This window comes from Poecile atricapillus, chromosome 17 (genome assembly GCF_030490865.1).
Source record: "Poecile atricapillus isolate bPoeAtr1 chromosome 17, bPoeAtr1.hap1, whole genome shotgun sequence".
NCBI classification, from domain to species: Eukaryota; Metazoa; Chordata; class Aves; order Passeriformes; family Paridae; genus Poecile; species Poecile atricapillus.
Window position 1 is genome coordinate 3,422,983 of NC_081265.1, and position 26,943 is coordinate 3,449,925.

Here is a 26,943-nt window from a genome sequence, read left to right on the forward strand (position 1 = left end):
GAGAAATTGTGGGTGATGTTAAGGAGCCAGAAGTGTTCTTCCTGGTCTATGTGTGAAATCACTCTTCAATCTCAGGAATTCAATTGTAGACAAGGATGTTTCCCAGAGGGAAGTGTAGACAGTGGAAGAAGGAGAAAAATAAATTGCAGGAGTGGTCTCTTCCTTCCTTCCTCTTCAAAGCATGAACTGGGTGAGACCCTTTCCCTGCTGCCCCCGCTTTGGGGCACTTTGCTCTTTTCCACACAACTGCTGTTCCGTGGCTGCTGCAGTTCCTGTCTCTTGGTGACATCAATGAGCCACTGCTAAGTCCCAGGGAATGACAGCTCCTACCTGAATCATGTTCCCAGTGGAGGGATACTCTGTGCCACCACTGATGGTTCATGGATTGAGAAATAAAGAGACTTCTCCAGATCTGAGCTGGCACTGAATATTGAACACTCAGTTTGGGGGTGCCCAAGCCTGGGCACAGTGGCTGAAATGCACTGAGCTCCTCGCCGGCTGCAGCTGCAGCACAAGTTTTATGGAATGTGTGGTGTTTAGGGGGATGTTTTGGGAGCAGAAGTAATGCCACTGCCAACCTGCACTGAAACAAGTGTTCATTTGTCTGACAGTGAAAATCCTGCAGCCAGCAAAATCCAGGAGCTCTCTGTGAGTTTGCTGTGGTCTGACTTCCTGCATTCTCCCATGTCCCATCCATGCTTGGCTTTACTTTTCTTCCCAGAGCTGGTAATTCCAAGTCACTGGTGACCTGACAGTGATGCTGTTTTGTTTAAAAAGAAGTTGCAGTAATACTGAAAACAAAACTTCCCTATGTTGGTTTATGATTTCAGCTTAACAAGGGTGCACATTATGGAATCATAGGATCACGTGTAATGTTTTTATTGTCATTATTGATTTAGTATCAAGATTGGAACATTGGCAGCAAAGGGAAAGCATTGTTTGGTTGTTTTCTCATTGCCTGACTTTGGCCTATACCAAAATAGTTCAGATTTGCTCCACCTGAAAGTCTGTTTCGATGGATTTTTAATTTGTCTAAGACAAATTTGCTCAGCTCTATTCAGTGTCCTGGTGCTCACACGTGACTGTTTCTATTCACATTTTGGAATCTGGGTTTGACACAGATTATTAGACCACAGCAGTCCCACCTTTACTGGTGTTTAACTGATTGATTTCCAACACATTGATTGTGATACGAAGTCAGTTTGGGGATAAGTCATTTGTGAAAATCATTAGCCTACCTGAACAGGACAGGTTTGAATATCTGCATGGCAGAGATGTAAGAGAGAGACAGGATCCCCCTGCTGTGCCTGATTTCAGTGTCCCCACGCTGGACTCACCCCTGGCAGGGTCAGGAGCAGCCTCTGCCTGGCGCTGCTGCCCCATCAAGGCCAGTTCAAGGATCTGTAATGTGGCCCTGCTTTGGGTAAGAATACCCCAGGTTTTCGCTGATTGTGGAAGTACCCAGGGCTGAGTTCTGCCTTGCTTTACCCAGCAGTCATCACCCATCTGGTCAATATGATCTTTAAATGCCTTTTTCTGTTTGGTTGGCTGCTATTTAGGGTAAGACAGCTTTTTTCTTAGAATATTCCCAGCAGGCACACGAAATGAAATGAGAAGGAAGGTCTGAGTATTTCAGTGTAGCACCTTGAGGAGAAAGGGTTGTTTTCAGTACTGATTTTTCCCTTTCTGTTGTATTTTCAGACACATTTATTAGGATTAAAATAGAGAGTTTTGCAGGTGTTCCTCACTTTGTTTGCAAAAATAAATGTGTGATTATGTACTGAGTACAGCCTCAGAGCATGGTGAACACAGCCATGTTCCTCTTCTCTGCCACAGTGACAAGAATTCCATGATGCAGCTCTGCTAGGACTTGGCAAGGAATTTTTTATTAAGGAGAATACAGTTCAGAGCAAAAACCGTGATGAGTTTGTGCAGGTTTCTATAAAAACCTCCAGGCTTTGCTTGTACTTTTGTGTATTTTGGATAGAACAATCACTACAAAACAACTGGCAATTCAGTGCAGCTTCAGAAGGGTCAATCTCCTAAAAAATCAAAAAGGGAGGGATCCACAAAAGCTGTGAGGAGCAGCACATTCCTGAAACGCGTACCTAATGGGATTGCTTATGAATGTAATGGTTAATTTTGTAAAGGACTGGATAAATCCTATGGAAAGAAACTATTTGACTTTGTTCTTCGGCATTTTGATTATTCTGGAAGGTGATTTTGTGACATCTAGTAGCCAATTTGCATTAATTGCTGCTGTAGAGACTTTGAAACTGAAATATTTGTTCCTTGAATTTCAGTTTGTAACAAGACCGCTATACTTTGCTAAAACTGCTTTGAAGCTTGCTGCACTATAACTTCAAAACAATGTGTTATCCTTTGAAATAAGCCAAATGTATATGCTTTTTATGAATTAGTGAGTGCAGTAAGAGAGAATTCAAGCTCTTGTCAATAGGAGATTTTCTGTTGCCATTGTTTGGACTTGGTTTTCTATGTGTAAGTTAAAATTGCTAAATAAGTCTAACAATGTTTTGCTTTAAATGAACAGCATGGTCATTGAATTATGATCTCCTGTAGTTTTGTGGTGTCACTAAAACAGGTTTTATTGGTTTATTTCATTTCTGTGATAATTCCACATGATTCTGTTATGTCCAGTAATTAATTTCTTTTATTTAGAGCACTGATGGCAACATCAGGCAATGCATCACCACCATCAAAGAAGGACCAAGTCTTGATTTGCTCTGCACATTCGATAGTGCAAGGCTCAGCAGGAGAATTTGACTGTAATTTTTCTCATATCACTTAGTTTCTGGTTTTTTCCAAGTTATTTATTATTTTTAATATTGTATTTTTCGTTGCATTTTGTTGTAAATAAACTACCAACAACTATTCTTTACAACGGTGGCTGTTTTCTCTTACTGCATCTCTTCTAGGCAGGAACCTCCTCATTAACATGTACCATTGACATTTCTAGCCCAGCTCTGCAAGTCATTTCCTCAAAATTAAATAGCACAAAGAATTAGCTTTGTGAGGAAAATTTAAAGCACTTGCAGCCTCTCCTGGGTTTTGTTGTGCCCCAGCTCTGTAAAGGTTTTACCGGAGCAGGTGCCCCATCAGTCTGGCATTAGCCCATTCACTTGTAAATGACCATTTGCTTGACAAGGAAGTTTTTCAGTGGGGAATCTAATTCTTTATGCGGGGTTTGGCAGCTCAGTGTTGTACCAAATAACTGGAAAATACTGGAAAAGAGACCACTCGAAGCCTCTCGGGCTCGTCTCCAAGTCAGTTCATTTTAGCCAACAGAAATTTCCCTTGCACCACGATTCTTTACAAGATTTTACAGAGACTTTCTCCATAGAAACGAAGCTTTCCCTGCTCCAGAGGAACGGCAGCGCTCTTTCAGGAGGGAAAAGCTTCAGAGCAGCGTGGGACAGTGCAGGGGGAACAACGAGGGGACTGGAAAGGTTTTTAATTTGAAATCGCACGGCGCAAAGGGGACAGAGCCGGCGCAGCCCCGGGGATATCGCGGCAGCCGCTGGGTCAGTGTGCCCGGCCCTGGCACCGGAGCCGGCTGGGACGATCCCCCGGTGCCGCACGGAGCGGCCGCACGGCGGGGCCGCAGCCCGAGAGGCCGAACCCAGCGGGGCTGGGTCTGAGGGCGCCTCACAGCCCGGGGAGGCTCCACCGCCATCGCCGAGTGAATGAGCGCACACGTGACCGCCTCATTAGCATACACGTGACCGTCATTAGCGGAGACGTGACCACGCTCATTGGCGTGCACGTGACCCCTCATTAGCATAACCCTGACCCCTCATTAGCATACCCTGGCCCTACCAGCCGGGCCGTGGGAATGGCGGCGGGGGCGATGGGCAGAGTGCACGAAACGCCGCGGGGACACCTGAGAGAGGGCGATCCGCACGGAGCCCCGGCTGTGCCGCTTTGTGGCGCTGTTCTGACACTACCGTTACCCGCTTTCCTTAGCCTTTACAATACTTAGAGTTTCTAACACATGCGGAACGCGGCGTGCCCGCGCAGCCTCAGCCGCAGCCCGCTGAGGAGCCGCCCTGCGCGCTCGGGGGCAGGCGAGGCCCGGCCGGGCAGGGCCGCACGACAGCAGCGCGCGCTCCCTGTCGCGACAGCGCCGGGCCCGTCCCGACCCCGGCCGGCCCCGCCCCGGGTCACGCGGGGGCGCGCGCGCCGCGCCAACACTCGCGAGAGCCGGACCTGGCCAAAATGGCGGCGCTGTGCGAGAGCTTCACGCTGCGCGGACCGGGCCCCGGCGGCGGCGGTCCCGGGCTGTGCCTGGAGCCGGGCCCGGGCCGCGACCTCGTGCTGCTCACCGAGCGCGGCCGCGCCGCCACGCTCTTCAAGGTACCGCCCGCGCGTGCTCGGGGACGGCAGCGCCGCCCCGGCATGGGGGCTGTCCCGGGCAGGGCCGGGGCCGCGCTCCTTCCCCTATTCCCTCTCTCCCGGGCCGGGGCCGTTCTCTCCTGCCCGGGCCAGGCCCCGCTGTCCCCGGCCGCCGTCCCCGGCGGGACGCGGGACAGGGAACGGCCCCGGCCTGGGAGCGGCTCCGGCCCGGCCCGGCCATGCTCTGCCCCCTGCGCTCCCCGCTGCTCCCGCTCCCTCTGCTCGGGAACACGGGGCGGCTCGGACGCTCTTTCGCGGGTTCGTCCTTTTGCTGATATTCTCTTGTCCGTTCCCCGTCCCAAAAACACTTTCCTGAAGCCACAGGTACGTTTTCCCTACAGTGCCAGGTTCTGGGCTGTCAGCTCAGTGTCAGCTGCCGTCCTGCTGGCAGCAGGAAGACTTTAGTTTACAGCACCTGAAAATGAAAGTGTGTTCTGGTCTCTGTTATTCAGTAGACCATAATAAGAAACTTTAAGGCAAGTATTTGAGTTTCTGTGTTTAGTTGACTATCACATCCATGCGGGTATGGGTTTAAAGTGACAGAGAGTAGGTTTAGGTTAGATATTGGGAAGGAATTGTTCCCTGTGAGGGTAGACAGGCCCTGGATCCCTGGCAGTGCCCAAGGCTGGGTTGGACGGGGCTTGGAGCACCCTGGGACAGTGGAAGGTGTCCCTGCCATGGCAGGGGTGGGACTTGGTGATCTAAAGTCCTTTCCAACCCGGACCATTCCATGATCTAAGTGGGTTGATGATACAACCTCCTTTGGGTTGTTTATTCCCACTGCCAGGACCATAGGTGACAACACAACCGTGTTGTAAATACACCCAGTGTACTCCAGAGTGAGGAGAGGGGTTGGGTGTGAATCACACAGAACAGTTCAGACTGCAAAATCCACATGCTCTTGATGTCAATAACTCACCTTGAAATAGGAAGAGAAAAAATACAAGTCTGTGTATGATTTCATTAGTCAGTAAAAGCAAATTACACTAGTGGTCAAAGTAGTATCTGCCTCTTTGAAAAAGCCATGCCTTGTACCTGTGCTTCATGGCATAAGCCCTTCACACTCTTACAGGTCAAAGTTATTTCTTACATGAAAAGAAATCTAATTAATAGAGAGTTCTTTCCTGTTATTCTGAAATTGTTTGTGTTAGGGGTAGAAACATGAATGCTCAAGAGGAGTTTCTGAGAATAGCAGTTTCCATATTTTAATATTCTAATTCAGGTCAGATGTGGCTGCCTCACATTTACTTTCTGTCATGAGAGAAGTCCCCAAAGTGATCTTTCATATGTTACATTTTAACTGCAGTGTCTTTGTTCTGACTCTGTAGATTTCGGATCAGAAGCCCCTGGGCTGTTGGTCGGTTAAACATGGGCAGATTCTCACCTGTCCTGTCGTGTGCAACTTTGAAACCCACGAGTACATTGCAGTTCACGATGACAAGGTGAGAGCCTTCATCCTTCTTTAGAGGGAAAAAGGATTTGGTGGGTCCTCCTGAGGGAATGTAGGTAGGAAAAAGTCAGCAGTGTGAAATTTCTGGTTGAAAGAGTGGGGAGCCCTTGGCACACTGGTGACATGAGCAGCTTCTGTGCAGAGCACTGTGATCTGGCAGCCCTTTAAACACAGGAGATCCTCAGTGCCTCATGCATACAGTCCCTAAGGATGAGTTATTTCTTCTCTCGCAGCCTGGGTGACATTTACAGCTGCATGGTCATGGTACTGGAATGGTTACAATAGTTCACATCCCCATCTTTGTTTTTCTGCTTGTTTCACAGTTAAAAGTTTCTCTGTGCATGTGTAGCATTTACTTAGATCATGCTGAGCCTTTGGCTTTTCATTGTTGTTGATGAAATGTCACTCCTGGACTTGCATTGCTTGTGAAAATCAGGCCAGCTGTATCTCACCTGTCTCCATCACGCTGATCTATTTTCATTTGGAGTTCTGATGTGTCTTTTTCTTTATTATTTCCTGTCCTTTTTTTCCAATTCAGGATTTCTGAGCTTGGTTTTTATTCCTGCTGTTTCTGCTCCCCCCTGGGGCAGTTCACACTCAGGTCACTGTGAATACTCCCTGTGTGTTTTCCTCCTGTTGTCCTTGCTGGTATTTTGAGTGCTGAGAAGTTGTGTTACCGTTTTACCTAAAAATGATGCTTCTCTTAAAGGTTTTAAGAATTTGGAAGAATGAAGACATTAACTTGGACAAAGCCTTTAAAGCAACAGTAAGTCTCCTTCATGTGTTCTCTTCAATGTGTTTTGGATCCTGGTGGAGGGAAAACGTGCTCTAATTTTCATAGTATTGGCCATATTACATTCTAGCTTAACTTGAGCTTCATGATGTTGTGGAATGTTGCAAGGAATCCACTTGCACTGACTTTATCATCAGAGTATTTCTCTTAAAGTGATTGTTATGCCAAGGCCAGCATTTCTGAGGACTTCTTAAAGATGACGAATTGTGTTCAGTTACAGATTTCATGTTCTGGTTGAGGTGTTAAACATCACTTTGTGTATTGCTGTAGAGCAGTTGTGTGACTCCTGATCCTGTCATTTTTTTTTCTGGTGTGATTCAAGAATGTGATGCTCATCAGGACATTTTCCTGGCTTTTTGTTGAGTAGTGATTAGCATTATTTGTAGCATTTCAGTAAATCAGCAACTACTAGCTCTACGTTATTAAGAATCTTAAAGGTTCATCATTCTGTTAAAAGTTTATTGGAAAAAGGTAGAATCATGAATAAAGAACTCTGTGTTTAGGGTAGTGTAGCAGAGAACAGAGATTTGGTTTTGTTCTTGCAGCTCTCAGCAGATGTGTACAGGATCCATTCCCTGCCCCACGGGGGGCCGGTGGTGCTGTTCAGGGGAGGGGGGGTTCGGACGCTGGATGTGCTCTTGGAAGCCCCTCAGCAGGAGATTGAAAACGTCATCTCAGGTGAAGTCATCAGGTAAGTGATGCCACTTTGGGATGATTCTTGCTCAGAGCAATCGACTGTGATGATGAAAGTTGTTCCCTCTTTTGAGGAGATGGGGGGAAATCAAAGACCATGATCATGGGGCTGGGTATTTTCTTACAACACATTGTCTTTAAAATCTTGGAGTTATTTATAGAGATTTCCTAAAAATTAGAAGGTGCATGAGGAACAGTGATAGGACTTCATGTATAAACCTAGAATTTGGAGGATGTTCATCCTGCTTTCTGATTTTAGGTGGAGTGGAGCTTTTATGGAAGGCCAACAACCTGTCTTAATTTTCACTACTGAGAAAGTGAGTTAAATACTTTTTATTTTAAAAACTCTCATAGCAGGAGACCTGAGTGCTTTTTTCAAAATCCATCACTGGTTTAATTTGATTTTAACAGCTTTTAGTGGAGTCATTATCCTGATTTAGTCAATACAGCAGTTAAATGGAAGCTGTGTTGCATTCAGGGCTGAGAAGTCAGGCTGTCAGAGCTGCAGAGAACAATTAATAAGATGAAGTACAGTAGACATTGTGTGACTCTTCATCACTCATTGTGAAGAACTATTGAATAGGATGTATGTTTTTAAAAAAGGAATTATACATGAATCTGTCTTTATGCAAATGTTTCTTCCTACAAATCCATTTGTTGCATCAAATAAGAATTTTCTTTATTTGCAGACTGTTCCAAATTATTCTGTACATCCTATAGAAAACACAGTTTCCTAATTTTGCACAACATCCAAAGTTAAGCAGTACTTATATCTGAATTTCTGTTATATCTTCTTTGTGTAAATTAAGTGAAAATTTCTTTTCTTTTTTTATTTTAGGATGAGGATTTTTTTGTCTATATACAGAAACCTAAGCTGAGTAGTCTACACAAATACAAGCTTGAACAACAGGAATCAGCCAAGCCACTGTGTTTCACAGCACATATAACAAACCAAACTGTCACACTTCTGTGTTTGTGTAAGTTAAATTTGTTAATGGGTTGTGATAATGAAGCAAAGAATTGTATGAAAGGACATAAAATGTTCATATTTATGAATTGCTGTTTAATATTCTTAGTTTTCTAAACTTCCTTAAACAGCTACAAGTAGTAATTAAAGATTATTGGTACTTTAATGGTTGCAAAAGCAAATTGTTCCTACCTGTGATCACTACCCTGCAGGTCTCATTACACCTTCATTGCTGTACCTTTATTTTGCTTCTTTGGATCATAATAAGTTCTTTAATTATCCTGTATTAATTCTTCTTTCAGCATTCACTGGATATTGTTGGTTTTGGATGTCCTTTTGCCATATGATATCAAACAGTTTTTTTCCACAAAAAAAAACTGTAAAAGAGTGATTATTATTTTTCTTTTGGCAGATTCTAATGACTCTGTGTACCAGGTTCTGATACCTCTGCAGCAAGATACTGAAGAAGAGGAGGAAGAAGAAATTTTGTCCAAGTCACTACTACTAAACCTTTCAGTATCTGGAGCTGTTCTGAAAGGAACATCTTTAGTTGTCCTGGACAAAGACCACGTTGCAGTGTTGGGCAGTCTGGCTGTACCTGGGAAAGAACCCAGAGGTAACTTGAAAAATCAAATTAAGATGTTGTAAAATTTCCTTGGGCAAAGCAGTAGTTGGGAAAATTGTGCTGCCCCTCTTGTCCCAGCTTCTGGTTCAAATCTCTTCACTGGTAAACCAATTTTTGTTTGAATTGAGATTGAGCCTGACTGATGTAATTCTTAATGCTAAATACTGGTTGAGCTGTTTTGAAACAGTTATTTCTGTTTCCTCCAGCTTTTGTAACTGAAAGTAGCAAAGGCAAATGTAGCACTTTTGTTGCTTTTTGGTCTCAGCTATTTCTTACTTCCCTCAGAATGCCTGACCATATGGAATACAAAATTCCAGACGTTGCAAACCTCAAAGGAGCTGCCTCTGGGGACCAGCGGCCAGGTAAAGCTCAGCCATGGGTTTGAGATCCTTGAGCCTTGTGGATTTGACAACAGGGAAAGGAGTGTTGGGCTGCAGAGCTCTGCTGCTGCTGGAAGAGCAGTAATTGCAACTTCTGCAGCAAAATTAATACTGTTGATGAGTAGTTTCTGTCAGAATATTCATTGGGAGAATGGTGATCTGTAGGAATTTCTGTGATCATTTAGTACTTTGTCACTTCTCATTATCTCATGATAATGATTATTTGGTGTGAATAAAATCACTGAACACAAAACCCAGCAGTGTCTGTTCTGTTCAGGCAGTTTGCAGTTGAAGGCCTAAATGATTCTACGAATGCCTGAAAAGTATTTCAAGCTATTCAAGAGTCAGATAGGTAAAATGACACCTAATGAATAAATGCACTAGTGAACCAGAACAGCTGACTGCTTTTGTCTTAAAATTACACAAGAGGAAACTTAAAAAATGAAATTTTCAGTGCACTTACTGCCTTGGAGCAGCCACTGTATTTTAGGACATCCCTGGAAAAAGACTCAACACATTTAATTTCTGTATTTAAAATCAGCAGTTAATGAAGATTTGCTAACAAATGTTAAACCTACCAAAAATAATTTAAAATAATGTGATCACTGACTTCCAGTTGAAGTTTACAATAAGGAGTTACACATCAGTGAAGGAACTCACTTTTCTGCTCATCTCATTAATGATACATTTTAACATTTTGCAGTTGTGGTGTTATGAGGAAAAGTTTTTTCTAATTCATGGGAAAGTGCTGACTGTAATTATGTACAAGTGTGAAACATCCTCCTTGGCAGCTGCTGTGGGAAAGCTCAAGGACAATCAAACCCCTGGTAAGTTTTTTTTCATAATTACAGTGTTAAGATCTTGTAGAATCTTCATCAAAGGAAGATGTCTGAAATTGTATAAAAATTATTTTAACACAGTCCTAGAAAATTAACTGAATCTAAACAGCTTGAAGCAACTTCACACTGTACTGTGTTCTCAGCTGTTAAATTTACTGGTTCTGGGAACACCAAAGCACGCAAACATCTGAATTTATTATGGCTCCACTTAACCTGGGTTGTTATTTAATACTGGAATTACTGAGAACACTGGAATGCTGGTGATGAATACTTGAAAACAAAGCAAAGTGCTTTTTCCTGAAAAGTATTTCCAAAGAGTTTGTAAGTGGATAGGGCAATGTCAAACTTTAGTTTGTGAACTTCAGTTTAAAATTGTACTGTCATAATGGTTTTAGTTAAACACTGCATTGGTAAAACATCGCAAATAATACTCAGGATAAGTTGTGTAATAACTTAATTATCTTGCTCCCAGAGGCAAAATGGAAAAACAGTATAAAAAAGGTCATAAAATAACCTGCTGCTGAAATAAAATAGCAACTTTCTTGGCATAAAATCACTTGCATTATAGTTTAGAAAGTATCTGTTAGCATAAGAAGTTGATGCAATATTCATACTTCAATAAATGTGCTGTAAGTGTTATGTTCATGTAGTTTCATTTGTGTGTTCCCAGATGTGTCCTCGTTTGTGAACTGGAATACCCTGGAAGATGAAGAGCTGGTGGTTTCCTTTCAGTCCCAGAAGTCTGTAGCTCTGAAAGCAGAGTCCAGAATGAATGTGAGTTAGCATCAGGGTCATTTGAGGTTGTTGTTTGTCTTGTCTCTTCCCCATGCTGCTATTTTAGGTGTTGCAGTTGAAAGAAATTTCACTTCATCTGTTTCTGATTGTTTCTAACACTGTTTCTGGGATTGGAGTTAATAATCATAGTCTGGACAGCAAGTTGACACATGGAGTGTCCGGTAATCTTGCTTGAAATCCTTAAAATATTTTGGAGCTGAATAATAACTCTGTGTTTTTCTTTACCACAGTTAAGATCAAGAAGGAGCACTGTTCCTGAAGAACAGCCTAAGACCTTATCAGTTGGGCAGCTCTTACTAAATCTCAAAGTAAGTAACCCAAATATCCTTGAGCAGTGTTTAGACACTCTCAGAATATTCCAGCTGTCTCTTAAGCTGTTACCTCTTTCCATGTCCTCTTGCACATGGCAGGTTGACCAAGCTGCCTGGAACAGGTGAAGGATGATGATATTATTATTATTATTATTATCATTATCATTATTGTGCAAGAACAGCATTTGGGTGTGATGAAATTAAGTTTTGTCATAGGAGTGTGTTTTGAGAACAATACAGGGCTTATAACACCTTAGTTCTGGAAACTTGCACAAATTTGTTCATTTTTAATGACAGTCTTTTACTCTAAGTAAGGGAGGATATTTCATCTGAACTTTGCTTAAGTTCTGATTTATGGATTTAATTTTGTTGAAGGCATTTTAGCTGTAGGAAGTCAGAGGAATTGTCAGGAATTCCACTGCAAATACAGCAATAAGCTCTTTAGTTCGTTTCTAGAACTTGCTGCAAGTGCTGTGATAGGTCACACAGGAAGGGAGATTTATCTACAGTTCACCTGTGGCTGGACACGTTGGTATTGTCACTGATGTAACAGGTTGTGAATCCATGAGCAGTTACTGCTTACCTGAGTTCAGAGTGAGGAATTTCCTCATTTGGCTCTTTCATGTTGGAGAGAAACTATCCCATCAAAACACAGAGTAGTGAGGGATTTTTGTAAACTTTTGTAACTTGAATTTCAAAATAGGTCTGCTTCTACAGGGCAGTTCTCAAACATGTGCCTTGTACTTCTGATTTGCACAGTATTTGTCTGTTCCAGGATGCTTCTACTTATGTGTTGGAAACTGAATTGAAAAAACTGATGGCAAAAGCACCGACCCCAGATCTGCAAGCCACCATTGGCTATGTGGTCACTGCCCTTACAGACAGATGTAAAAGAAATCCAAAGTACTACCCTCGAAACTTCCTGCAGGAGATCGCTGAAACCCGGGACTTGTCCTACAGGTAGTGACTCTGCATTTTTTAAAGTGTAAGGAGAAGTCTTTAAAATTAAAAAAAAGTAGAAATTAAGTTCTTTATAAGCTGCTCTTGAATTATTAGGATTTAATACCAAAGGTGCTTATTTTCTGATGAAGTTGATGTTTTGCATAAAAATCTGTCTGGGGAGGAAGATTAGTACTATTACCTTAGTGGTCAGTGCAGTTCTTAGAGTGGACTGTGCAACCTATTAATTTAATATTCTTATAGTTTATGTCCAGATTTAATGGCTGTTGCTTTGGAGAAAAAAGATATGCATCTCTTACAAATCTGCCTAGAACGGTTTCCAGATATTCCCGAAGAAGTTACTTATGTTTGCCTGAAAACATTTTTAAGGTAATTTGAAATCAGACTTTCCTTTTTTCTCTTCACCAAATTTTAGTCTATTTTTGTTTTCATAATAAGCTTCAAAAATTTTGTTATGTATGTTGATGGCATTGCTGTTTTTAAAGCTAATAATTAAAAATGCTAAATGTCTGAAATTTTCTTCCACAGCATGAGTGAAGCCCATCTTCAAAAAATAGATGTAAATCTAGATTCTGTGATCTGTTACATTGATGTTGAATCGGACGATAAAGAATTTAAGACTGAAATTGTAGAAAATGGTTTCAGTGCAGAGATGGACCAAGACATGCGTGATACCAAAATCCCAAAGGAAAACCCGTCCAGGAGCGATGGTGAATCCTGCCCTGTTGGACTTCAGAAGGCAGCATTGCTGTATCCTCTGCGTGGTGAAGGGAAGCCAGAGCATTGCATGTGCTGTGGATGTTTATATTTGGTATTGCCAAAAGGCACATCCTCTGTTATTGCTGAAAGTTTCTGGGTTCTCATAAAGGTGGTTCCTACTTAGTAGAAAAACTGTTTAAAATAGAAATAGAAACATTTAGCTTTTAGCATGTATCTACACCAATTTAAACTTAGTTTTATTACACTTCTGCAATAATTTTTCTCTGCTTAAGAGAAAAGGTATCAGTGCTTTGGATATTTGCCTGTTAAAACACATCAGGGAATTACACCATTGCAGTGGACAGAACTGTTCGAGTTAAATCTATCATGATGGTTCAATTGCTGTAGATATTTCATGATAGAGATAAGATTCAGATAGAACTTCTCTCAAAAACCTGGAGAAATATTTTCTTTAGAATTAACTCTGGTTTGTAGAAACTGGTATTTTTTTCTGCAATGTTATTCCCTTAATAGCACTGCACAGAAATGCTGTTCTCCATTCAGCTTACACTGAAACATTTCTTTTGCCTCACTTGAAAAACCTTCCAGCTCGACAAGCTATTGTAAGTATTTTAACATTAAAAAGTGTAAAAACATTTATCATTTCATGGGGAAGGGAAGAGTGGTTTTTTATGATATGGGAATTTAACCATTCTTTCAGGAGTCTTAATAACAAACTAATGCATGAAAATGAAATTAGGATGCCTAATAAGATTTCATATTAAGCAATATCACATTTTTCCACATACTTATATACATACTTATATTTTCTTGATATTTGTAGTCCTTGCTTATTTTAGAAGACGTAAGAAACTCTTTATGACTCAGCATACCTGGAAAATGTTCATATTCTGTTAGCAAGTAATAATACCTTTGCTTGACATAGATGCTTTTTAAGAAAGGAAAAAGACACGGTAATTTAGTCGATTCTGTCAGAAACAGAAATTTAGAAAATATGAGAAACAAACTGTACAATCCCAAATGTAATACAAATCTAGATCCCCTCAGTTCAGGAAAAAACCCCACCAAATTCCCCCGCTTCTCAAAATCTGAAATGCAACTTCAAGAACTGAGTGTGTATATGAGTGGTTTTCCAGTGATTTTGGAAAAACCTCGCACATCAAAACAAAGCTGATCTTAGCTCTGACACATCTCCTAGAACAGTGATTACCCCTGAATGTAATTTACACTGAATATTGCTGAGAATTTTCAAACATCCAGCTATGGGTAGTGTGAGAGAACCATAAAACTTATTTATAATGTGTAGTATACTGGCATCTATGTTGCATTCAAAAACAAAAACTAAATTTTAAAAAATCCTTACAAATATTACCATGTGCAGGACAAAACCTCTTGGTCTATTAAATGTTTGTCCTTTACAAATGTTCTGACTTTTCTACTTTTAGCTATTTCTTAGGTATTTATATTACCTATATGTGAAATGCAGTGAAAAAGTTAACACCACTCTTCCTGGAATACGCTCTCCCACAATAAATCAGGTGAGCAGTGTTTCCTTCAGTTTCTGGGGTGTGTAACTTTGTGAGTAGTTGGCAATATCTAAACTCAACTGACTTCCACATTCATTTTACAAAGTACTGTCTGTCAGTGTAACCTGTATGAAGTCAGATGTAACACTTCAACAATCAAAACTTAAATATAACTTAAGATATGCCTGAAAATATAAACCCATGCATTTTGCATTAGAAGTTAAATGTCTCAGAGTTCAGCTTTTAAAGCCAAATGTTTCCAGACTGGGAAGTTTAAGTGTACATTTCTTGTTTGTCTTCAGATCATGGATTGGATGTGCCTGTTGCTTGATGCTCAATTCACTGTCATGGTGATGCTGCCAGAAGCAAAGGAGTTGCTTTCAAACCTGCATAAGTTTGTGAGAGCCCAGGTGAGTTGCATCTTCTGGGATAATTATTTGATTTTCAATTGGATTCAGAATATAAATGTTGAGAAGGAGACAGACAACAACAAATTATATAGTGAATCAAATAATGTGTGTCCTCTGTATGCTTCGTCCTGAGCATGAATTGCAGTTGCCTGTCTCATTTAGATTTCAAAAGCTGCTTTGTTTATTTAGTTTAAATATCTTAAACTGTGCAGAACCACAGATAGTTCCACAGTATGATAATATATGAAAAGAATTAAAATGTATTTTACTATAAATGTCTCTGTTTTCAGGTACGGTTCTACTCACAACTCAACAAGATTGAAGGAAGTTTGCGGGAATTACAAAGACTGAACCACCTGAGAGAATCTCAGACTTATTCCATTGAAGTTCTGGAAATCATTTGAATTTGAAATTCATTAACACATTTATTTTGTATTGATTCCTTTTATGACGAGGATGTATTAGCACTCCATATTGGGGCTGTCAAAAGTTGTTTTCTACATAGGAGGAGCTTGGTTACTCTGTAGTTACATGGGAATTGTAAGTTTGAACCTTGTGTATTAAAATCTTTTTGACTGGATGAGAAGCTGGATGTTTGCTTATATTTTCATGTAGAATTCCATTATGTGATCATGAGAACTTCCTAAAATACTACAATTCTTGGCTAAATATGAGATGGTTGTGGCAGAAGTGCTGGGGCCATAACTTGCTGTGTTGGGCTGTGTAACTTGTAAAGAGCTGCACACACAGTTAAAAGGCTTGAGTCACTTTGGAACATGACATGTTTCAGTTGTATTTGTACACTGTCAGTACCAAATGTATGTAGAAGTCTAAAAAAAAAAACAACCCTGCAGTGGCAGCTGAATATTTATACAGAGGGACTTCTTGGAACTGGTAGTAGTTGCTTTCAATATTTTTGACAAGAAAAGCTATCTTGAATTTAAAATAAGAACATTATCAGAATCAGTTGTTTTCTGTAAGCACTTTTTTAACTACTGAACACCTCAACTTAGTTAATGTGACCTATACTGCTTGAATTCTAGCATTTCCAAGTATATCTTAGATTGGTTTTGACTCTTAGAAATACAAAGCAATGAACTAAAGTTTTATATAAACAACATTCGTTGAAGATTTTACAGTTATCTGTTGAATTATTCTTGTGATGAGGCATTCACATAAAGCTGGCTTGTTACAAGATACTTGTGGGACTATTCATCTGGAATTGGGAAAAATGGGACAAAAGCATAATGCTGGATTTCTTGGAGTCAAGTATAAGATGGATTGTTGGGGACAAGATAATCAGTATATTTTCAAAACAGCAAATACAATGTTATTTTTATTTATTTTTACTAATGATGTGATTGAATATCAGTAGAATTCAGCATATCAGTATATTGATATACTTTAGTTTTCATCATCTAAATAAAACAGCAATTGGAACTACACTGAATTACCTCAGCAAAAGTCATGTAAGCTCTTCCTTCTTACACCTGACTTCCAGTCTGCTGCTGAGCTCTAGTGTAATGTTACTCAGCAGTGCTGTGGTCTTAGAAAACTGTTTGTGGAGCTGATTTGAGAGCTGAACACCTGAATGCTCTTCCTAACACAAGTTATGAAATAGTTTGGAGTGAAGGACTGGACAAAAGCATCTCAATAATTTGAGCAAGAGCATATACTCACTCCTGCTGAATGCCATCGAGCTGTAGGTTAAGTTCTTTCCCTTATCCTTGGAGAAAGGAACCCACCCAGACAACATCTTGGAACAACTGGGCTATTCATCTTCTCCAAAGTGCCTTGTGAAAGGAGGCTTTTTCTCCATCTGTCCTAAGGATGGAAGCAGGGTAGGGCCTCCACCCAAAAATTCCTCTTCCTGCTGTATTCAATTCACTTACAAATATGCTCATTTAACTCTACCAGCAGACTCCAAATAGGAACTCCAAGTTCCAAGTCAGTATGTTCTACTCTGAGTGGAATGGACAAATTTTGGGGTTGGGGTTGATTTCTCTGTACTGAGCTGTGTCTTGGAAAGGACTAATTTATATTCTGTCCTTGAAGGTAACATACCTCCCTGTGTGCCTATTTCTCCATCTATAAAAATGAAAATTATTAAGTCCTATTCATTAAGCACTTCCACATCACCAATTGATAAGGGATGCAATTAAGAGACCAGATACTCTGGTTCACAGTTCAGAAGCACATGATTCTCAGCACCTTTCATTACCACAAATACACAAAACCCACAGTATCTTGGAGGTGATAATGCTCTGACAATGCTGCAGGCTGTATGATTGGTGCAGTAGGTACACTAGGCACCTCTGCTAGATTCTCAGTGTATAGATGGCAGAATGCACAGGTGTATTTTCCCATGACACCAGAAGGAGATAATGGAAAAATGTGTGTCTGTGTATTTGTGTATTTAAAGAGTTACCACAATCCTCTGCAACCTTGTAAGAGGTAGCAAAAATCAGCCTGACATAAGCAATCTAAAGGTAACTTGGAAAGGTTCAGAATACAAATTGAGTAGAAAGGTGTAAATGGGGTTGGGCAATGTTGGCTGCTGCTGTGTGTATCATCCTGTGCTTAGACCAGGGCTTTGAGCCTGTGCAGCTGCAACACTGAATATAAAAGAGCTGCATATAAAAAGCTAGAGCTGGAGTGCAAATTGGGCTAAACCCTGCTGCCAGTGTTGTGTGCTTGATGCTGTGGCAGGTTTGTGGGTCTAGTGAAGTGCTCAGCCTGAGCAACAAGTTAATGAACAAAAGGACTTCAAAAATTCCTATTGAAGAATACAAATTAAATGACATATTGGACATGTTGCTGCCATGTTTGTGCCATGACCAGTGTTGGGTTTTACCTTGCTCAGAAGCAGGAGATTGAAAGAACATGCAAACAGACTGATTTTCCAATGGTAAGACTTCTGTCTCTCTGAAATCCTGAAGTTGTCTTGCTCTAGCAATGAAAAGGAAAGCTGGTTGTAAGAAATAGAAGATGTTTGTGTGCCTTGGGCTGGCTTTCAGTTTGTACTGCTTTTGCTTATGACATTGATACCCTGAATTCAAGTGGTGGCATTGGAAACCCAACTGTGCAAGTGTTTCTGTTGATTTTTAGCTCTTTGTGGGTTCTAGCAAATGAGACAACCAGAGAGAATACGAAGCAGACAGAGCCCATCTCTCTCCTAGTGCTCCAGAGAGCTGTGGAAACAGAGAACAGAGAAAATGGATGGACAAAACGGTGATGCTGGGCCCATATGTGATCTGTGTTTGCTTTACACGGGGGATGGCTGTGCAAGGGTGAGCTTTAAAAGGGGTTTAACAGGTAAGGAGTCAAAGCAAGGCCAGAGATGAGTGTCAGTGGTCAGGGGAGCTGCTTGATGCCGATGGCGGAGGGAAGCCTCTCCCGAGGGGACACCCGGGGTTCTGATTTGGGCAGGGAATGAAAACCCCCGTGGGGAGCCCCTGCCCGGGGCCCGGCGCGTACCTCGCTCAGAGCTGTTCCCGACGGGCCCGTGGGCTCCCTCGAGCTCTGGGAGAGATGCTGGCCACAGGCCCAGAGACTCTGCTGTGGGGAGAGGGTGAGTCCGGGGACAAGGCCGGCTGAGGGACCGGCGGTGTCGGGACCGTGAGCTAGGGCGGGGTGGGGGGGGCGCCGGGTGCCGGCAAAGGGGAAAGAGGCAAACGGAGCATAAAGGGGCGAGGAACGGTGCCGGTCCTCGCGGCCGGTGCCGGGTTCGGATTCGGGAAGGGGTCGGTGCCGGGATCGGGTTGGGGGTCGGTGCCGGGGCAGAATCCGGAGCCACTGTCGGTGCCTGGGGTCGATGCCGGTACCGGTGTCGGATCCGGTCCGGGTTTGGTGCCGGTGTCGGGTTCGGGGGTCGCGGGGCCGCCCCGTCGCGGCGGCTCCCTCACGGCAGCGACGGGCGCGCCCCCTGGCGGCGGCGGCGGGCGCGGCGGTCACGTGAGGCGCTCGGGGCCTGGTGCCGCTTCCCCCAGTCAGCGCGGAGCGGCCGAGGCGCAGGCGGGGAACAAGATGGCGGCCGGCGGCGATCCGGAGCGGGGCGCCGGCGATTCGCGTTGAGCCGCGGCCCGCTCGGCCCGGCCCCCCCCCCCGCCCCGGCCCCGCGCCCTCCGCGGGGCGCGGAGCTTGCCCGTAGCCGCCTGTCCGGACTCCGAGCGCCCTCCCGAGCCGCCCTTCCCCTCCCTTCCCCCTCGGCCAGCGCCCAGCGATGCGGGGCCGGCGCGGCAGGCCGCCCAAGCAGCAGCAGCCGGCGGCGGCCGCCGCTCCGGCGAGCTCCCCGGCCCCGGCGGGCCCCATCGGCGGGCTGCGCTCCCGGCAGCGCGGCAGCAGCCGCGGCAGGTGGGCGGCCGCGGCCCAGGCGGAGACGGCGGGGCCCAAGCAGAAGGGAGCCGGCGCTGCCCAGGCCTCGTCGCCCGCCGCCGCCTCGCCCAGGGGGGGCGGCAAGAGGAAGGCGGGCGGCGGCGGCAGCAGCACCCCCGGTGGGGGAGGCAGCGGCGGTAAGGGCAGGGGCAGGGCCGGGGCGGCAGGAGCAGGGGGAGGAGGAGGCGCAGGAGGCAGCTGCAACAGCCAAGGCAGGGCTGCCTCGTCCAGGAGGAGCATCAGCAAAGTGGTGTACGACGATCATGAGAGCGAGGAGGAGGAGGAGGAGAGCATGGTGTCCGAGGAGGAGGAGGAGGGAGACCCCGAGGATAACCAGGACTCCGAGGAAGAAGAGGAGGAGGAGATAATGGAGGAGGAGGACGACGACGACTCTGACTACCCCGAAGAGATGGAGGATGAAGACGATGCCAGTTATTGCACTGAGAGCAGCTTCAGGAGCCACAGCACCTACAGCAGCACCCCAGGTAGTGAGTCCGTGGGCGAACTCAAACAAGTCGAGGGCACCCCACATGCTCCCTCTAGGTTGGCAAATACGGTCCGCACTCCTATGCGAGGATGTGAGGGATGCGAGGATGTGCCCGCAAGCACTCCCAGGGAGAGGGGTATGCAAATAACCACTGGCAACCCCGGGGACGCGGGGAGCATTGGAAGATGCTCACAAACGCATGCACGGAGAGGAGCAGGGAGGGCGGGCGGCACTTGCTGGAAACAAGGGGATGCTTTACAAATATTCATGGGGAACCTGGTGACCGCAGAAATGCGCGATCCACCAGGACGTGTTGCAAACAATGTCAAAAGTGTTGTGGAGCATTCACTTTAAATTCAAAAATAAGGGAAACGAGAGGCATGCCTTGCAAAGAGGTCTTTTCAATTAAATACAGGAAAGGCTGGCTTGTGCTTGCAAATACAACTTCATGTTGAAAGGAAAGGAAGCACATGTAAGTTGAAGTGGCTTAAAAAACCAAAAAAACTGTAAACACCGAGAAATTTCAGGCTCTTGAGATCAGAGCTCTAACTGGATTCAGCATCTCCTGGCTTTAAGACAAAAGTAGCTTTCCAAGGAGGGAAATGAGGTGCATTGTTCAAAATGGAGATTGCATTGTTATAGTTTGGGGAAAAGTGCACAGGGCCTCATTGCAAGGATGTAAACCTAGTTTGAGTTCAACACAAAGATTAAAAGGTGGAGGTTGAGTCAGAGGTCTTGCATTTAAATACTACGTTTATCTTAAGATATGGCAACCTTTAAAACTCATGTTGAGGTTAAAATTCGTTAAGTATTATTGTGGGGTTTTTTTTAATTCTAGTGGGAAATTTGGGAAATTTTTAAGGCCTGCATTTCTGTTTGTCCTTAATTGGTTCATTCACCAAGCTTCAAAAATTCTTTTATTTAAACTTAAGCACTTTGTATTTATTTGAACTCATTCCAGAATGGAGTTCAAGCTTAGAATATTTTTATTTTTATTTTTTTTAATCTCTGAACCAGGAGAGTAGTTCAACTTACAGGTAACCTGTTATGATTTGGGCTATAGGATGGCAGACACTGCTGTTGTTCCAGTATTTGGCCAGTTTGGAAGGGGGGAGGAACAGGTTGTTAGTGTGAATGCATTGCATCTTAATTAAAAAAAGGAATGTAGTTCCGAGTAGTTAGCTGATGACTTTTCAAAAGGGGGAAGTTCTGGCTGCTAAATATGTAATTCGTTTTTATTTTGGTGAGTTAATGATATCAGCTCCTTCTGTGACTTCAAAGTAGTACTTTAAAAAGCTCTGTATGTTTGTCTATATATTTTTTAAAACTTATATCCATATGCTCCAGAACCTAAATGAATCAAAATAAGTACATATATTACTAAATTTATTCAGAGATAATTTTTAAAATGTTAGTTTACCTGTTGCAGGAATGTCCTGCAATCAAATTGAAATTTTTTGAATAAAGATTGAGATCTGGCTTCACAGAAGGAAAAAAGGTCTAAAATACTCTCTTGACTTTAAACTCTCCATTTTCTGCTTAGTTGCGATACCTTTCATTTTTATTACATTTTTGGGAGTGCTTATGTCAGGGAAATAATATTTTTATGATTTTAACTGGCTAGGTCTGGGTAATATTTTTTACATGAGCATCCAGGTTTAAAATGAGTTCTGCAGAGAATGGGTGTATGCCATTTTTCAAATGTGCTAAGAGTTTTGGCAAATCAGAAGATAGCTCTCTCTGCATTGTTGTACAAGCATAGACAGGTTTTATGTGGTATTTAGGTATATCAGAAACCATTTTGATAATTTATGTTTATTTCTAACTTGGTCACGATGACTTCAGTTAACTTTCTTAAATGCAAGTGTAAGCACTTTTATCCTTAGGTGCTTTTGCTCTCTACTGAGTTTTTGAGAGTTAAAACGTTTGTGTTGTTATTTTGGCAAGTCACTGGTGTTTCTCATTAGTTCAGTGTTTGCCTAAAGGTCTCCCTCCCTCCTTCCCTCTCTCTTCCAGCCACGCTCTTGCCCTTTTGCAAAGAAAGTACAAACTTTTCATTCAGGCAGCTCAGTCCGTGCCTCATCCTGGGCAAACACCTGCTTTGGGAGCGTGGCTGTGCAGGGGTGGCACTGATGGAAATCTCAGCCTTGTCATAATCCAGCAAGAGATGCCGGGCATCAGAGCAGCATTAACAGGCAGGGAAAGGTTTGTCTGTCATCAGGATCTCTGTGTCTGATAGGGGACAGTGCAGAGAGGGGGTCAGAGCAGGGCAGGAGTGCAGAGTTGTGTCTCCAGTGTTCCTTCAGGGGCTGCAGAGCTGTTGGACTCTGGGTGAGCCAGAGTTGGTCCTTAGCTGTGTTTAGATACGGGGGGGAGGCGGTTATTTCATATCTTTGTCTTTGAGCCAGCAAAGTGTAACACAGTGACAGAGTTCCTGTGCTGAGCTGGAGGGCTCAAAGGAGTGTCTCCTCCCTTTGCTTGAACTGGCTCCTGACAGAATTGTGCAGGTTTTTTACCCAGAAGAGAGGATGAGCATTCCTTCTCCCCTTACCTTCCCTCAGTCAGTGCAATCTGAGTTACAACCACTTCCAGGATGTGCTCTTAGGGGCTGAAGAGTGTTTGTGAGAGCAGAGTATTGAATAATTGCCATCCCAGTCAAACTCTCCTGCCAACCAAGCTTTTACACATAAATCACATCCCACTTAGACAGGGGTATGGACTTGCTATAGTTTTTTCTAACTTACGTTGAACAATGAATTAAAAGATCACAGAGCAATGTCTCTGGCCAAGAAAGCCTCAGGTTTTACGCTCTGATGGGGAGCTTGTGATTTATCTTGAACTTAGATGTAGGAGTACTTTCTACTATAATATGATAGTAAAATTAGTATTATTATAATATAAAATGATACTCTTAAACTATTTAAAGAAGCAGAATCTTAGATAAAATGTCTTTAATATACCACTTGGTCATGGTACAGTAAAAACATACTGTGTGAATAACATTTATTTCCTTTTATTCTGCTGGATTCACTTTTGGTAGAGGAATTTTGTGTGTCTAATGTCCCTTCCCTCTCACCCTTTTGCATCCCCAGAAGGTGGAGGAACTGTTGGGACAGGTATCCTGTATATACTTGCATCACTAAACCTTTTTGCCATTCCCTGTCCACTGTAATTTCTACTTGAGGCTTGTCACTGTTGCATTATAGTTACTGTTTTTCATATGTTGCAGAATTTTGAGAGAAGGGTTTAATCAGGATGCCTAGAAGTCCTTCATTTTTTGTTTATTGATTTTTTTCTTCATCAGAAAACTAGTTTTAGGAGGAGCTATACATCTAGTTTTCAGCTGAGATCATCATCAATCTGTCAAACAAATGCACAATACTGGAGTTGGGAAGACAAAATATTTATCTTAAAATACATTAAATAATACTTCTAGTTGTATTTTGCTTGTCTGAGCATTTGTGGGGGACTGACCATTGCTTCTGTTAACACGTTACTTCACAGCGTGCTTTTATCTTCAGAGTGAAAGAATTTAGCTGAGAATCAGGTGCTGCATTTTGTGTGTCTGTAGTAATTTTTATCTGAACATGTTTTCATGCTCTTGAAGAATTGTCTAAGTGGGCACACTGAGATACGATATTAAGATATACAGCTTATTTTGTCTGCCGTGGGGGAAGATTTACCAGCCTCCCAAACATCTTACCTGGGGTACCCCCTTCTCTAAATTAAACCTGGCATGCTTTTATTTTACCATTTAGTAATCTGCCCTTGATTTGTGCTCTAGAGGGAAGGATCACTAGTTCATCATGCCAGTCTTGAAAAATGTAGGAGACGATTTGTAACAAAGAAATTGTTAGAAGGCCAAAGGAGTAAATCTGAGGCTGATCCTGCTGCATTGACTTGTAAATTGGCAGCTTGTCTGAAGAGAGCTTTGCCAGTCATCCCAGAAGCTCTGAGCAGCAAATACCTCACTCACCCCTATCAAAGTATGTGTGTTGTAAAAGGCAATGTGCTGCCGATGACTGTATTGAGCAAACTTTTTTTGTAGATCTGCAGTAAAATTCTGTAAGTGCTCACTGTGTTGCATAGAACAGGTGTAAGGTGAATAAATACGGATTTTAGTAGATTTGGGCTGGCTCTCAGGGCTCGCTAACTTCTTAAATTAGTTACAATTTATCCTGAGTGTGTCCCAAGAAATTGTCTAACTGTTCCTGAGTATCTGTACCTGTGGTTTTGTTGGTTTTTTTTTCTTTTCCTGGGTTCTATGCACAAAAGGGTTGTGCCTCTGAGTCCTTCTCAGAATGATCTCACCTGCTGCTTGTCTTGCATTTGCATTAGTTATCCAAATGATAAAATGATTCCATAGAACATGGGTGGGTTTGTATTCCTGGCTCCTGAGGGGGTGCTAATGGCCATAATGTTGGGAAATTAAATTCTCAATGTAAAATCAGTCGATAACCCTAGTTTGATTTAAAAGTGTACTGCTGACAGGTGTGCAAACTGAAAAAATAAGCAGCCAAAAGTTTTAGTTTTAAAAGGACATAAAGACCTACTTTTGTACAAGGCAAGGCAGGAGTAAAACTTTACTTAGGAACATGTTTTGAGAATTTGTATGATGTGAATGCACTCAGGATCTACTCTAATAACCATTGATTTTTTCATTTATGTTTTAACTTCCAAAGCTTTTTTGGTGCTTGGAATGCCTAATTTTTAATGTTAGTTTAGTTTTTACATTTTTATGTTTTATTTATGGTTGATTTTTAATTTTCTCCAGACTAAATAAATAAATTTGGGTTAGGTGTGATTACTGCAGAGTATTACTCAAATTGGAGCTGCACCTACAAGTAGTTACAAATGCATCTTACTCGTTTAGAATTTTTTTTCTGGAAGAGAATGTTTGACTTGTGAATATTAGAAACATGATTATCATGTTGGCATTTTTAAAAGGGAAGAAAATGTTTGTAAAAGTCAAAGCCTTTAATTTCAGCCCATCCCAAGAAAAAGATTTAGATTTTTCTATTTTGGCACTGCTTTTCATAATATATTCTTATTTTATGTTAAACTCATTCATTTTACTGCTGTTTTTTCTTTGGTGGAAGCTGAGCAAATGTTCTCCCAAGAGGTTGACTTTTAATTAAAGAACCAGTTTGGATATTGCTGTGGCAAACATGCAGCTCTATCCAGTTTCTGCATTCTGCTGTGAAAGGAAGGAAAGAACAAAAAAAAAAAAGTTCCCTTACACATTTTTATCAACTGTTTCCAGTTTTCTCAGTGATATCTAACAAAAGCTCATGTGTTGCTGAACAGTCCCATTTGAAGCATGCCTGATGCAAAGCAATAATTTGGGACAGCAAGTGTGTGTTTATTAAAACCAAACCAAAATAGGAGGGTCTCAGGGAGTTTGAGGGCAGTAAAAAGGCAAAGTTTCCAGGAGGAAGGAAAATCTAGGAGAGGGCGTCTTCTCTAAGGAGTGCTCGTGCTCCCAGGACATCATATATAACTGCCAGCTGGTCTTTATGTTGAGAAGTTTTTGCAGTGACTCACAATCTGGAAAACAAAACCAGCCCAGTTCTACTTTACTAAAGATGGACTTTCATGTAAGAGTAGTGCGGTTTGACTTGGCTTGTAGAACTCAAAGCCAAAATTTAAATCTTTTTTTTGGGGAAAATTGAAAGTCTTTTCTGGGGTCAGTTAATGGAGTGTGACTGGAGGGGGGTGGGAGTTCGTTGTGTATTTTCCCCTTCCTGTGACAGATTGCTGAAGTATCTGAAACTCCTTGGTCTCTTTTCTTTCCCCAATGCTCCTACCAAGCTTATTCTCTCCATGGCAACTGTGAGCAGGAGCTCTGAGCTGGAGAGCCCAAGTGCTGAGAAATGATGAGGAAGGGAAAGTTCTCAGAGAAGTGAAATGATACCAGTTGTGAACTTTCAAATCAGGAGAGAGTGGAACCAGTGTTTGGTTTTTAGGTGAGACCAATGCAGCCACCACTCTGTTCCTTTTTAAACAAGACAGTAGTTCTGGCAGAATATTTGTTCTATAGGGCCTCCATCACCAGTCCAGTACCTGAAACATGTTGGGCTGAAAGGCTGTGTTTGCTGGAGGGGAGGAGTGTTTAATGTCAGGGAGACAAGGCAAAACTGGATTTGTGTGATTTTTGTTAGCCTACATGTGTATGGTGATTGTATTCAGCTAAAGCTGAAGAGCATGAAAGTCATATTTAGTTGTGATATATTCTTTCTGTATTCTGGACACTGATGTTAGTAGTTTATTCAGATACTCTGCATAAACCAGCAGATGTGTTGAAGATGGTTAAAATAGTTTTAAATTCTGTATTCTCCTGTGGTAAAGAGTAGATGTAACTTTTTCTTTTCTTCTTTCAGTCTGTAAATGAAAATGAAGACAAGGTGTTTGGCTCTTTTAAACTCTTTTTAATTTCTAAATTCTGAAAGGGTCAGCATTTGAACCAAATAGGTTGAGTAGATGCAAATAAAAAAGCAATGGTTTTTGGAGTAATTTCTGGATTTGGGTGTTCAGACTGTTCCTTAACTAACTTTGTTTTATTTCAAGTATCATTAGTGTGTTTGCTTAAATATTTGTAATATAAATTATTTTAGTAGATTATCCTAAGTGTAGACTATAATTATCAGTATCTATAATTAAATGCCATGGGAATAGAATTGTTTACTCTTTAATCTTAATTACAAGCAGCTCTTCAACTATAGCATTCAAAATAGGGACAGGTAACCACTGCAGACTGCTTCAGCACTTGGGAAAAGACAACCAGTGAAGGACTTGCCATTTAGAAGAAGCTTGTGCTAGATAGAAATGCAGTACTCAGACACTCCAGGGGATCTGGATCCTCTCAATATTACAGCTGTGGCAGCAGGAGGCTATTGGCAAATCAATTCTTTTCCACCAAATAAAGCTATGGAATTTGAGTGGTGTAGAAGTGGACATTTTCTGCCTTTGTATTGCCTCAAATTCAGAGGTGAAATTTGATTCAGAGGCTTAGTTAACATGCAGAAACTATCTCAGAAGTATCTAATTTGCATTAATAAAACTTGAGTATGTTTTGGGAAACTTCAGTGTGGGTAAATTGAGAGTAGATTTCTTGAATTTACAGTAGTCAAGTGAAAATTCAGTTTCAAGCCTAGTCAGTCAGGTGGTGATGCTTAAAGGAGAAGTAACCTGCCAGTGCAC

The 26,943-nt window shown here is 42.3% G+C and overlaps 2 protein-coding genes across 12 annotated transcripts in view; both read left to right on the plus strand.

Annotated features, from left to right (window-relative positions):
* The first annotated feature begins 4,194 nt into the window (after positions 1–4,194).
* Positions 4,195–15,728, plus strand: NOL11 (nucleolar protein 11). Its single transcript, XM_058852555.1, has 18 exons — positions 4,195–4,374; positions 5,742–5,855; positions 6,573–6,629; positions 7,202–7,347; positions 7,609–7,666; positions 8,188–8,326; positions 8,729–8,932; positions 9,227–9,303; positions 10,025–10,148; positions 10,831–10,934; positions 11,186–11,263; positions 12,042–12,226; positions 12,470–12,595; positions 12,755–12,976; positions 13,470–13,548; positions 14,392–14,484; positions 14,775–14,882; positions 15,173–15,728. The coding sequence occupies exons 1-18, from the start codon at positions 4,237–4,239 to the stop codon at positions 15,284–15,286; spliced, it is 2,166 nt and encodes a 721-aa protein (XP_058708538.1). The 5' UTR covers positions 4,195–4,236; the 3' UTR covers positions 15,287–15,728.
* Positions 15,729–18,985: 3,257 nt separating this feature from the next.
* The window catches only part of BPTF (bromodomain PHD finger transcription factor), a 52,769-nt gene continuing 44,811 nt past the window's right edge, over positions 18,986–26,943 (plus strand). For 7 of the 11 annotated variants that reach the window (XM_058852205.1, XM_058852212.1, XM_058852206.1 and 4 more), the window contains exon 1: positions 18,987–19,741. In XM_058852205.1, the coding sequence (XP_058708188.1) occupies positions 19,105–19,741 (637 nt within the window). In that variant the 5' untranslated portion in view covers positions 18,987–19,104. Of the gene's footprint in view, positions 19,742–26,943 lie in introns of all 11 variants that reach the window. The other 4 variants (XM_058852210.1, XM_058852215.1, XM_058852217.1 and 1 more) reach the window with 2 other exon arrangements.